Raw genomic sequence first — 14,272 nt, 5'->3', positions numbered from 1 at the left:
TAAGTCAGTCCTCTGCCATAACCAAAACGATTAGCTGCATTGTAAAACATGCAGCCCTAGCCAGGCAAGCCGTCTGCAAAAGCTCATGTGTCCAATGACTTCTACCTGCCCTGTGTTTGGAGGGAGGAGATGAGGCTTCCACCCCAAAGCTGTCCTCAATAAGGAAACAGGTTCAAGGCAAGCTGAATATGCAGAGGTGAAAGTCACAGGAAAGCAGTTTGGTAATGCCTACTGCCAAAGAAAGAGCAATTTGCTTCACAGACTGTTTTAGTTTCTCTTGATGATCAGATTTCAGCTTGAGTATCCATCACCACGAGATGCCAGATCTCGGGTTTAACCAACCTACCCCCCATTATAAGCAACAGGTACAAGTACTGGGATTCCAATATGTACTGTGAGACATATAAATATCCTTAAAAAGATCTTTTAATCACAGGAGTAGAGAGACCAGAATTTCATTTATCTTGATAGAACATTATACAATATATTAAATATTTTTACTGTAAGGGAAAAAATAAAGTATGATACTGTACTTCATACCCATAACTCTTCCATGAATACACAGGTTTATTGCAGGCAGCAATTCACCTTCATGAATTCAGGTGATACATGAGGAAAAACAGAAGCAAAGCTGTCCTGCTAATTCCAGAAAAACAGCATAACATGATGGGAAAAGCAAAAACAACCCTTTAGACAAGAAACAAGAGAGCCTTAGATTCCTTTAAAAAGCCTATATTTGCAGTTTCCAAAGTACAGTTAATGTGCAACATTTAATACACAAGCTGTCGTTAGCCTTAAACCTCAATTTCCAGACCCCAGCCGTACCTGGGAGAGCAGCAGTACGGGCTGAGCACACGATCAAATCCTCCAGCATGACTGCTGAGCCACCGCGGCCGAGGCAGAGAATCTGCTTATATATTTTACAAATAACCGGATTCTTCCATAATCCGGGCTCTGAGAAAATTTTATCTCGCCATGAGCTCAGCTATTCTTAAGTCCTCTCTGTGTTTTTTTTCTCCTCTGTGCTGCCTGATACACTGACCAATTTTATAAAAGGAATTGGCTGACGGGAGATCTGGATTCAGGTCAAATAGAGCTGGCCTTTTGGGTATGCTCTCCCAGATGCTGGTGGAAAAGAGGTCTAAAACTCCCCTTCTCCTCTATACCCTCAAGCCAAACCTGCCCAGGAAAGGCATCTCTTCCTACAGCCTTTTCCTGCAGAGGCCTGACTGTCATGCAGAGTCTGAAACAGCTGCTGCTTCTGGTTCTCCAGGTCCTCAACCCAAACCCGACATACTAGCCAGGACAGACACCGTCACATGGACGCATCAACTTACCCAAGCTGCTCTCTAGGTCTTTGGGTCTTGTAACAGGGAATCTCAATTTTCACTTGTCTCAGCAAGTCTCTAGACCCTACACCCTCTGCTCGTCTTGGTGCACATGCAGCTGCAGCACTGACCAGTTCCAAGTTGTAGGAAAAGGAGAATTACAGCAGGGAAAGCTGGCATCCCAAACGAGAACAAAGACACACAAAATCCCAAGTCTGCAGAGCAGGAAACTTCAACCACCGCAGGGCAACAAAAGGTCCTCACGCCATTAGACTGACCCCTATTCTGCAAAGCACTTAGCAATACATTTAATCACTTTAGCATATGCTTAAGCAATATACTTAGGTACTTTTGTTCACACAATAGCATTCAGGCTTGACAAGATACAGTTTGTGTGCATCTTAAACCTAGTGATGCACAACCTCCTTCCAATCCCTTCTCCAGAAATGTGCCTTCAGTTAAATGTCCCAATAAATAAATTAAAAAAAGATTCAGGGCAGATTTTCCCAAAAGCTGTACTGTACCAAACCTCAGGTCCAATGCACTTAGCCATGCTCACAGACAAGGATAGTTATTCACACACTTTTGTCCTTGCAAGTAACAAAAGAGTTCAGTAATCCAAACATAGGGAGGGCAGTGCTCACGCATTTCCCACGAAACATTTTCTGCTGAATATTTCTAGCAAAATTGCAATTTCTTCTTGCATTTGGTAGCTTGTTGAATATGCCACAAAACACTGGGTGATAAGACAGCTTGCAGAACTATTCCCCAGTCAAAATTCATCCCTAGCCATCGCCCTCTTCTTCAGCTGTTCTGCATCACTGCTAGCAAGCTGACAACTCCAAACTCCAGCAGGTATTATCAGATGAACCTCAACACTACCCCATAAATCTAACTCAGTGAGGAAGTTGCCTCTATCCATAAAAATTCTGGGAGTGCTCATATTCCAACCCAGAATGCTGCTGACATCCAAAACGCAACTGGCAGCATGGAAAGTGGGCCAGTAGCTTCTCAGGAGAAGCAGCTGCAACTATTCTTTTCCTTTGTTTTCTCTGCTTCTCCTCTGGAAATGGGATGAAAAAAGGCATTTGTAACTCCACTTTGCAAAATGCATCAGTTATATTCAAGAACATGGGCTCACCTGGGGTCTATCTGACCTGCTCCCAAAGGAGGACTGGTTTAAATGGCTATATAGGATAGTTTTGCAAACTAACAGTGTTAAAGAGATATAAGGAACTGACTACAGCTTCTCTTAGGTCTCCACTACCACTGCCTTCTGACAGTCTAGTCCTCTCCACTCTGAGCAGATGCAGCCTTAACAGTCACCCACTGCAACCAAAGCAAAAGCTTAAAGCAGAGCAGCAATGTTTCATTCCTACTGACTTTGGTCAGGACATCTGGTGTTAGATACCCAATGTCTCCGATTTAGGAGAGCAGATCCTAGCTTTTCTCACTTTTCTATGAGCCAGAGCACTGGGCTCACAGACATACCTTTAGGGCATGCTGAGACCATACTTTAGGACGACTGTACCAGGCTTCTGATCTTCCCAAGTTGTTCCTTCCAAAGAGTGAAGTCAGAGACTGCTTCATCCATGAAAGGGGGTGAAAACTAAATCCTGCAAGAGCTCTGGCGTGAAAGCACCAAGCGGTGTGACCACACACCAGCAGCTACGTGGTCAGGGAGCTTTCCTCTTCCCTTCCCGGGAGAACACACACCACAGCCCCCACAGGACAGCACAGGGCAGTGTACACGGCAGGCTGGAGTCACCTGTCAGTACAGTACACTGGGTTTATACTTAAAAACTACAGCTTCCCTGAATTCAAACTAAACACTTAAAAATATTTCCAATGCCTCTACCTGAGATCAGTCATGTATAGGCAACAGAGCTACTATATGCAGTGAGGCCAAGAAATCCAACATCCTTTATGCTACATACACACAGAAAGATATCCTGATGCAAAGAGCTGAATTACATAGACAAGGCAGAGGCCGAGAGGAAGAGGACACGCATGGTGATGGAGACAGGACTCATCCCAGGTGTAAAGTCCTGGCTTCTCAAATCCCACTCGCATGTTTAGCCACCACTTTTCTCCCACGCAGACCAGAGCCAAGACGACAGACCCCAGCAGCAACCCACTGCCAGAAAGCCAAACAACTGACCTTTAAGTCCACTTTATTTGAAAGCCAAAACTCTACTCCACATTTTACTGACCTAAAGTTATTGGAAATCACCAAAATCCAAAAAAAACACCTATTGAAGTTTCAGCTAAAGGTGCACAGTTAGGAAAAGAGAAATGTAACAGGGAGACCATGCCAACACAAAAGCTTTTTCTCTTACCAGTGACCGACTTGCAGCACACAAGAATTGAAGGAGTTAAAGCCTAATCTATGCCATTTATGTTTTTGCAAGTCACTCAGCTACCATCAGGCAGACGCATCCTGTTGCGTCTGACATTTCCTTGAGCGCTTTTGTCTTACTTCTCCGAGCTACCACTGTACTGATTAGATCCAACACCCCCACAGAAAAACAAACAGCTCTGCGAAAGGCAGAAGCCACGCAGCCATCTTCCTCCCCAACTACAGCTGGTGACATCAGTTCCAGGAGGAACGAAGCCTTGCCGCTCTTCTGGGAGCATCGCACAGACAGATGCCTCCACCCACATCCAGCCCCACTAAAGCCCTCCGCAGGCAACGAGTACCATGGGAGGACAACTCCCGCAGCATCTTCCCTATCAAGACAAATTAGACAAAGAAAGGGAGAAAGTTAGTACCTGGTAGCTTTTGCTCAAGCAGGACACAAGCACATTCCCAATAACTGTCTCTGAACCCGCAAGAAAAAAAAACAAACCAACCAACCTCAGAACGGCTTGGGATTGCTCCAGGGAATAGCTTTCCCACAGGCAAAAGGAAATGCTCTCCCCTCAGTTACCCTGAAAAAGCAGCTCTCAAAAGCAGCTTCTCTGGCTTTGACCAAGGAAACATTGTTTTTCTTAATAGGGGGGTTAAAACAGTTGCTTTACTCTGAACACAAGGAAGCTTGGAGAAAATAATCAGTCACAGAGTGCTTTACTGACTTGATTTGGGTGTTTGCTGAAGGATCCCACAGTTCAAACAGAGGTCTGAATGAGCAGATTCCCTCTGCTGGGAGCCTTGCTATGTTTTAATTTACCCCACACAAAGTGGAGTAAAGGAAGAATTGGTCTTTCAGATACTTGGACCTCTAAGAGCATCAAAACTTCACAGTCCTTTTGATTATGGGAAATTAGGAGCATTTGCTACAAGGATCTCATGAAAGGCAGTCTTCTTCATGCTTTTATGGAGATGTGCAAAATCGTTTAATGCCGCAAGATTATCTCCCTCATAGCTGCATATATTTAGTTATATCACATCAAAAGTTTGGCTCCTTCAGAGTTGGATAAGCAGCTGAGAACCAAGAAGTAACATGATTTGAGTCTCACCCCTAATGGATCTTATGACTTATAGGTCTCTAAAGACTACTGATTTTTTTCAAGACTAAATAAATTGAGATTACACTCAAAGCTGCATATAAGCAATATCTTAAATGGATTCTGTCTTTAAAAGCATGAACAGCTGAGGAAGAAGGCTAGAGTCAGGGAAGAGGGAAAAAAAGCTGGTCCTAATTGCCGCTCATTCAAAAACATTATCTTGTTATACATAAATATACGCTACCCACCCAGAGATACACGAGTGGATGGAAATGGCAACAGTGAGTTAAATGTTTACCAATAGACTTATTTCAACAAAAACCACCCCACTGGATGTTAAACACAGGTCTCGCCCAATGAAAACATATTGAAGGAATTACACATTCACTGTTTACATCAGCAATATGAACTTAAACACAAAAAAATAGATTGCTTTGGCTTCGTAGTCTCACATTAGCAAATGCAATTATCTTTCATTAATTTTACAGAGTGTTCACAGCAGAAATTAAATCATTTCTTCATGTCTGTTTAAGAAAAACTTTACTGTGTTAATTATTCATAAATACCAAAGTCTGCTACTTATTACTCATCACAAACGTGATTCATTTCAATAACGCCTGAATAATTCGGTGCTACCCTATTAGTCCCAGAACACACTGTACAATTGCCAGCACCAGCAAATCAATCACAAACAATAATCCACACTCGCTCTCCGGTGCCAGCTGCCAAGGAAGAAGAGGAGGAGGAGGAAGGCTGGAGCGGCACTGCCTCCCCACCCCAGTCACCATGCTGCCTTCATCCTCCCATACAAAAATGCCATCCTGCACCTCCTCTCCTGGCTGGCTTTGCTGCCATCCAAGACACCACAAACTCCGACAGGCACTGCTCGGGCGAGCATCCCAGCCCCAAACTGGGAGCGGGGAACCAGGCTCCCGAGGGAGGAAGGCAGCGGCTGAGGATGCTCCATCACTTTGCTTCCCGCAGGTTTACATCTGGGCAGGCAGCTGCCCAGCAGTGGGAATTAGCCAGCTAAGAAGGAGGGGGGGAATTAATCCTCGCAAGTATGTAAGAAGCCTACAAGGGTAATTCCAAAAAAGGCTGAGAGTCGCGAGGGCTGCTCGGCCACAGTAATCCCCGCAGAGCGAAACAAAGCCCAGGCGCCATTTCTGCAGCTAAGTGGTTAAATAAGGAATTACTCGGAGTTTTGCGTCCTGGCCGCCGGCTGCTCAGCAAGGACAGAGCTAGCCCAACGCTGCGACTGCACAGCAGATTGGACATTACAGGGAGAGGAAGAGGGGACTGAAGAGTTACTACAGCAATAAAATATGCTCAAATCTGCTGGAGTTACAGAATTTTGTACTGTTCCCTCAGTCATTTTTAAAAACATACCTGGCCACAACAAAAAACCCAAAATCTCTTAAAGTTGCCCCAAATTACAAATACATTTTTTTTTTTTCCCCATAATAAAGTCAAGACATCGGCAGTACTTTGGACACAATTCTCTCCTCCTTACACTCAGTCGGTGCTCGCGGGGGGCAGGCGGGGCAGGCAGACAGCCCCTCGCCGGCTCCCAGCCGCGGTGGGCTCCAGCCCCACGGTCCTGCTCTCGGCACAGCTCCCGAAGGCACCCTGGACCCGGCGGCACTTCACGACCCACGTCCTCTCAGAAAGATCCATTCCCACATCCCATTTTCAGCCACATATTAATCATTTTGCTTTCTAGCAAGTTACGTGAGCTAATTTGGGCTGATGCATACAGAAACGCTGCCTTTATTATTACAGTTGTGGAGAAAGTAAATTAATGCGAAGGATTGCACACAGAGGCCTAATCCATTTGAGGTAAATCAATGCATTGCACATTTAAATTGCTCTGCTTTCCTTCACAAAAGTACATTGAAGTGATTCATTAGGCACTGAACTGTTCACAAGAAACAGACCAATTCTCTTAGGCATGCCAGTGCATCTCTGCTAGTTAAATAAAAAGCAATCAAATCTACTAAGTCCTTTTTGCCGACATTTACATCAGTAGATGACATGATTCCTGACAATTCAGATTAAATAAATGAGGGACAAATTAATCTCAGTTAATAAGCCTCAGAACTGATGCTCAACTTGTTAAACTTAAAAATCTGTCTTTTAATAAAAATAAATCACCTATTGGTGATGTATGACTTCCAAGAGCCTTTGATAACCTTTATTAAAGGTTATAAAGTTACAAAGAGGGATCACAAGGCACAATCTGTGTCTATTTTAATACAGTTGAAGCATGTATTTATAGTTTCATTTTAATATTTATAAATTCCCAGAAAAATTAGCAGAAAGGCACCTTTTCAAGAAAAAGTAATCATGTCTTAGTACAACAGCACCATGCCATGGTGTTCATATTCCCCCTCTCTTCTTTAGGAAGGAAAAACTCAGATAACAAATGGAATAAACAGTGCAAGGAATAATGTCTGTGCCTTGTTTCTTACTCTGTTCTACTACACTGGGATTTACTTTTGCAACAATTAATGTCTTCTCTCTACCCACAAAAAAATTATCCAAATTTAAAATATAAGGCAGTAGGAAACATATACTTTTAAATAACTAAAAGTCAATTTGCACTTTATTGAAGATTTAGAGGAGAACTGAAAAGACCTAATACGGAAAATTATTTTTTAATCCCTTTAAGAAGTCCAACGCTTTATCTGCAAAACCAGTTATACCAATTTAGAGAGCTTTACAAGTCCTATAGTCCAAACTTAAAAAACCACAAACTTAAGTTTATAACCAAGACTTTCAAGGTCAGGCCCTGTAATGGGATTAGGTGAAGGAACCACTTGTACTTATGAAAATAATCCCTGCCCTTCCCCTCAAAGCCCCTTTTTTGCTCTGCAGGCTGGCCCGCTGCTTCCAATGCCCCAAAACCAGACCCAGCTTCGGTCCCACCAGGTGCCAGGCGGGGAAATTCAGCTGCCGCAGACACACATTTGCAGGTGGCAAGGTAATATTCACCACATATCTCATCCTGCAACTGCAGCAGCCACCACACCAAAATGAGCAGGGTCATTAGGAAATCCCGCTGATAAATGAAGCGGCACGGAGTCGCTCGGGCCTGGCGGCATCTCTGCAAACGCTCCGTTATTTTTTTTTCAGCTTTATAACTGTTGCAGAGTTTTTCCCGGGGAGTTTCAGTGATGCGTATTTCAAGGGCAGGCAGGCAGGCACCCTCCCGGTGCTCTGGCCAGGACCCAAGTTGCAGCAGGTCACCCCATCTGCTTGCTCACAGCCTCCAGCTCAGCCATGCTGGTCCCCTTCTCTCCCCGAGCACCCCCTGGCCAGGCTTTGCCCCCAAAGCAGCAGCACTGGGGGACCCCATCCTTGGAAATGGCATCTGCTCCACCAGCACCCAGAGGTTTTAAATTGTCCACCTCCTGCCGAAGCCTTTATTATCCACCCCAAGCCTTGGGGTGCCGTGGGACTCTACAGCATCTCTCCTGCCTACAAGGGGTTTAGTGCTGGTTTACGAGGCTTAACTATTCCCCAAATTCCACCACTACAGGTGAAACAACACAGCTCATCCCCTTGCACAGCTATATATCACCTTTGCTGTTTCAATAGCAGCTGTTGAGTAGGCCTCTCCCTAAGAAGCAAACCCCCCAAGTGATTTTTCTCTCCCTGGCAGCGTTACATGATTTTTTCCCCCTCCACATAGAAGCAGCTTACTGGGAAAACCCACGCGCAGAGCCCAGCCTGCTCCAGGAGGATCCGAGCTCACGCCAGGGCCGACGGCAACGCTTGCTGCAGCAAAGCCACTTTCTTCCCAGGGCTCTGCCAGCGGTTCGGCTTGCGAGGGGTCGGGCACACCGCAGCAGACCACAGAGCAGATGAGATTTCAGATGTAAATCCCACCACAGTTCCAAGAGCATGAGGATTAATCTGTTCAGCCAAAGGAGCCGCACATGTGAAATACTTCCAGTTTGCTGGGAAATGTTTTAACGCATCGTTTCTTTAGATTTTCATAAGACTTAACTTGGAAGAGTTTAACTAACATGTAGGGACAAGACAAGAACATCCACGCGTTGCCAGGGGCTTCTGTCCCACATCACAATGTGGTGCCAGCATCGGGCCTCCCAAAAGCCAGTAGGCACCATCCCTGGTCCTGGTCCAACAGGCTTGTACCAGCAGCGTAGAATTCTTCCAATCTCAGACTTTCTGGCTCCAGAGGCAGTTCTGCAAGCTCATTCTCCTCTCAATGGAGAACATCTCTTTCCTTTAATGCTAGCCAGAAGGGACACCAAATACAGCCCGACCTTTACCCACAGCCACGTCTCTCACCCGACAAGTGTACGAAGCCACGACACCACTTAAGAATGTAGGTATCTGTATTTGCTCCTATGTCTCATTACATTTTCCAGTCTAACCCCAAGGCCTTTTGTTTCTTGCAACGGTGCCATTGGATTTATTGCTATAGACAAGTTCGGTAGATACTTCCCATAATAATTAGCCAGAGCTGAGCGAAATCTCAGTTCTGTGATGCTCTCACACACAGTTACTTTGGATGCTGCCTCAGTTCAGTGTGCCAAAAGCTTTGAGGCTTCTACAATCAATCAAGTGACCCAAGTCAGTCACTCATGACTAGGAAAAGGCACATTTCTCCTTTCTCACCGCTGATGCCAAGCGGCTGAGACAACCCCCTCCTTCCTGCCACCATCATCAGCCCATTCCACCAACCTGCCAAGCAGCAAATCCAGAGCACTCAAAGTATCAGCTGTGCCTGCACCTTCCCCTTCCCTCTCCCAAGATTTCCAGATGCTGCAGTGGTGAGCAGCGCTGGTGGAACAGGAGACAAGCAGGAACAGGGGCATATAGAACATGTACACCCATGGGACCCAAGGAGGAAAGGAAAAAAGAAAAATCCCTCTCCACACACCCAGAGATTCATGTTCCTCTAGGGGAAGGAAGGACCAAAGGAGGAGAGGGAGATCTATTTAGCTACTTACTTCTTATTAAGCAGCACAGGTCACCACTACAAAGGAAGGCAAGTTTTGTGAACCTATGTGCTCATAAACAGGAAAGCACCATTGTGTTAAATCCAAACCAAAAAAATATCACAACAGCCATCCTGAGTATTTCTACTGCTCCAGCACAGGAATCTGCCCTCCAAGCCTGCAATTCCCAAAGAAAACAGAGGCAGACCAGTGATGGGATTAGAGCAGAGGCTGGAGGATGAATGCCGCAGGCAACAAGGTTCTTCATGGGCACACCCTCCAGGCTGATCCCATCAGATCATATCACGGGGATGCTCTGTACCTAGGGCTGAGCATTACGAGGTCCAGGACAGGGTATCCTCCAGACTAACAAAGGCTCAACTTTTAAACAAAAGAAAAGGCCCCTACAGAACAGCCCAGCTAACCAGCAATCTGACAAGTAGGCTCTCCATGCCCCTCAAGGCAAACCTCTGTGCAAAGCAATCACACACAGGTGCAAGCTAAAAAGTTTGCTGGAACGACAACCATCCATTTGGCTATTCCCAGACAAGGCTATGCAGCTCAAAGACACTAACTACAGATTGCATTATGCAGCTGCCAAGCAGTTCAAGTCACTCTTACAGCAGGTCTCACTTTTTAATCACCTTGATTATAAATGCAGGAATTCCCACCCTTGTCAAGCTGAGCTTCACTTGAGGAAACCGCCTTCTGCTCCTGACCTAATCCTGCTCCCTGCCCTGACGATGCTTCGCAAACAGGCCTTGCAGTCCTCCAAGTCGCTTCCCCCCCCCCCCAGGATTTGCACACCAGGGCTGTGCCATTCCCTCCTCCCCACCAGCACTAACCCAGCACACACCACCCAGGACGGTCAGGCCTCCCCCCAAAACCCCCAGTGCCCCAACAGCCAGGCTGGCCCCGCTCAGAGCCAGCAAGGCTCCTCCACTCAGACACCCTCATCCCACACCTACTGCTGCTCTGAAAACAGCTATTATCTGTCCAGAAAGTGCTTAGATTAGAGTCTGTTACTGGCACTAGGAATAGGTGCTAATTAACTAGTTCTCAGCTGAACGTTGCTAAATCAAGAACGCAAAATAAAATTAAAGACAAGGTATTACAACGGGCAGGAAGACTTGAAGGGGCTATTGTTCATTTAAGAACTTATTCTCTTCCTGTATTTTTAAACATTCAGAAGTTGCAGTCCAAACAATTGCTTGTCAAGACATTATTTGGGAGAATAACTGTAGCTATGAAGCAAGCTGTGTAATTAGGTTATTAAAAATATAACATCATTTCAAAGCCTTTGAGAGAGTGGACCTCTACCTAACACAAAATCATCACAGCTTCATTTTCATCTCTCTCTCTTGGCTTCAATCCCAAGTCACGAGTCCTAGCGACCTCCCAGAAGTCGGCTATGACGACGTACATGGTTTGCTAGATGAGGAACCATCGCTCCGAACTCTTGGGCAGGTACATGAAGCGCTTCTGTTTTGACTCAGAAAAGCATGTCTGGTAATCCGGGGGGGGGGGGGAGGGGGGCAGGAAACCAACAAACAAACCACAAAGCCAAAAGCTAGAGACAGAAACTCAGCTCTCCAAGCCTGGCATTCCCTTCTGCCTAAGGTGCTGGGCTCAGGACAAAGACCACCCCCGTTTTACGGAGGGCACGACTAGCCCTGAGCACAGACAGACCTGTCTCTGGGGAAGGAAGGGAATCCCTGCCCCACAGCTACAACTCTGCAGGCCAGACCCACCTCTGGGTGAAGAGAAAGATAGATCACTGGAAGCTGTTCAGCAAAAGAGAGCGCACATTATGCAATTTCCATTTCTGCTGACAAACAACATATTTATAGGACAGGTAAAATAAACTACGTAGCCCGCAAGGCTTGGCAGCCTGAAACTGGGAAGCTAATAGACCCAGAGTGCAAGGAATTGGTTCCTGATGTTTGCAAATGGGATGTCACAAAAATGAGACAATTAAATTTTAAAGCAGTAGGGAAAACAAAAGGGCAGGAATCACAATAGTCAAGTCTCATAAAGAGCTGCTTCTTGGGTACAGGAAGATAATGACACTAACCATTTTTCTACTAGATGGCAGTGTAGTGTCACACTATTTAAAAGGAATTCTAGATAGAAATTGCTTTCTATTTCAAGTGAATCTGTGCTTAGACTTGACTTCAGATAGCATGATATATAACAGTACCCTCATTGTAAGGGGACCTGCCATTAGTCTAACAGCGCAATAGGAGTGATACCCTAGTTTCTAATTCCCAGCCAAGCAATCTTAAAAAACACTAAAACCCTGAGCTGTTCTGCTACACAGTACAGCCGCATGCACAGCCACAGACAAAGCTACTCGGTCTGTTACAACTGAAGGTCTGCTGTAATCAAACAGCTCCAGAGCTGGGGAAGCAGGTCCTCACTGCTCAGAACAAGCCAGCTGGGCTTTTGAAAGGCAGGGGCAGCATTTAGGCAACCAGCTAGCTGTGGTCAGGCAAGGTTAGCAACTTCAAAGGAAGGTGCAGGGACGAAGGGAGCAGCGTCACTAAAATTCAAAACGCAAACACGAAACAAACAAGGTTAGGGCTGAAGGACGATGCAAATATTTGCAGGTAGTATTCAGCCATAAGAGTAACCTTTACTTTGCAAGGCCGCCATCCACATAAGCTGAACTTCAGATGTAACAAGATACGGTGGCTCACAAACGCTACTAGAACCAGCATTAATTCCAGGCGTAGACAGCTTGTGTACCCGGGGAGCTTAGCACAACGAGGCGACCTGCCAGAGACGGAAAAGCTCTCGGGGAAGACTGCAGACAGCTAGAGGACCCTCGCTTCTGCGCGAGCCGTGCAAGAGCCGCACCGGGGGGTCCCCGAGCCGCGGGGCTGCCAGGCCTCTTCGTGTCTCACCGTGCACGATGCTCACTGCTGCCAAGGGCCGGACCCCGCACCTCCCGGGCTTTCCCCCCAGCAGTTACAGCCGCGACAGCCTGCCGGACATCATTTAAAACACTTAACTCGCAGCAGAGCGGGGTCAGGTTTTGTCTGCTCCGCAGAGCTCAAGGCACGCTGCACCCACCGCGGCAGCCGCGGGCCGGTTTGGCTCCCGGAGCCCCGGCTGCACCCCGCTCTGCAGCCTGCTCCGTGCCGGGGTGCTCGGCACCGACCGACCTCACGACCCGGCCCCCCCTCACCGCAGCGGCATCCCCGCCACGACTGCGCCCAGCGGGTCCATCGCCCATCCCGCCGCCCTGCCGCCACCACAAGCCGGGGGGTGGGGGGGGGGATCGGGGTCCGCGGGAAGCTCCCCGGGGAAGGCCCGGGGCCCCCGCACGGCCTCACCTGGAGGGCCGGAGCCGCACCTCCTTCTTGCTGTCCACCACGGAGGGGACGCAGTTGGTGAGCTCGGTCCAGTCGGCGTGCAGCCCGCAGCTCCAGCCGGTGGAGAAGCGGGAGAAGAGCCAGGTCTCCCGCTTGCCGGGCCGGTGGCAGGTGCACTTCTTCTGCCCGGCGCGGCACTCGCAGGGCTGCTCCAGCTGGATGTTGCGGACCAGGTGCCGGCCGAAGGTGGTGCCGCCCGTCTTCTGGATGTGCAGGAAGACGATCAGGTCGTCCCCCTTGATGTTGAAGTCCACCCGCCGCAGCAAGTCGCCGGCGGAGAAATTGAAACGGGGAACGAAACGCGCCGGCGTCTCGTCCTCCGCCCGGTACGGGTCGGCGGCGGCGGCGGGGCTGAGGGCGCGGAGCCGCAGGAGCTGGCACTCGGTGCCCGGGCAGACGTACTGCAGCACGATCACGGCGAAGAGGAAGAGCATCACCAGCGCCAGCAGCACCTTGTGGGACCGGTCCTCCATCGTCGCCGGGAGCGCCGCGCATCGCCGCCACCGCCGCTCACAGCCGCCGCCGCCGCCGCCACCACCGCGGGGAGCCGCGCTCCGCCGCCATCGCCCCGCCGCCGCCGCCGCCGCCGCCGGCCCTTCCCGGCAGCCCCCGCGCCGCCTCCCCTCAGCGCGCCCCCGCCCCGCCCCGCCCCGCCGCGGCCACGCCCCCTCGCCGGGCCACGCCCCCTTCACCGGGAGCGCCCCCGCCGCGGCCTCTCTGCTGCCGGCGCGCGCTGCGCTCCGCACGTGGCCGGGGTCGCTGCGCCGGGAGCGGGAGCGGGAGCGGGAGCGGGAGCGGGACGGTGCGGGAGCGGGAGCGGGAGCTCTGCGCTGCACCGCCCTCCAGGCACGCCCGGGACCGCTGCGCAGCGCTGTGCCCGCCGGCCGCGGTGCGGTACCGCGGTGCACGGCGCGGAGCCTCGGTGCACGGCAGGCTGTCCTCCGGGCAGGGCCCGGCACCGGGGCGCGCTGTGCTCCTGCCGCGGTGCTGGGCCGCGCGCCAGGCGGGAGAGTGCCGCGTCCTCAGAGGCCCGCGCGTGGCCCTGCGGCCGTCCCCAGCCCCTCCGGGCTCCCGGCGGCAGCAGGTTGCCCGGGGCGGAGGCTGCGGGTCCAGCAGGGAACGTCCGGTGTCGGGGCAGCGGCACGGCTGC

At 49.3% G+C, this 14,272-nt stretch overlaps 1 protein-coding gene across 1 annotated transcript in view; it reads right to left on the bottom strand.

Annotated features, from left to right (window-relative positions):
- The window catches only part of HS6ST2 (heparan sulfate 6-O-sulfotransferase 2), a 137,361-nt gene extending 123,653 nt beyond the window's left edge, over window positions 1–13,708 (bottom strand). Inside the window, exon 1 of the mRNA XM_072877172.1 lies at window positions 13,084–13,708. Coding sequence (XP_072733273.1) covers window positions 13,084–13,595 — 512 coding nt within the window. The 5' untranslated portion in view covers window positions 13,596–13,708. The remainder of the gene's footprint in view (window positions 1–13,083) is intronic.
- Between the last annotated feature and the right edge of the window lie 564 nt (window positions 13,709–14,272).

This window comes from Ciconia boyciana, chromosome 12 (assembly GCF_034638445.1).
Source record: "Ciconia boyciana chromosome 12, ASM3463844v1, whole genome shotgun sequence".
NCBI classification, from domain to species: Eukaryota; Metazoa; Chordata; class Aves; order Ciconiiformes; family Ciconiidae; genus Ciconia; species Ciconia boyciana.
This window is presented reverse-complemented; position numbering and strand designations above follow the sequence as displayed.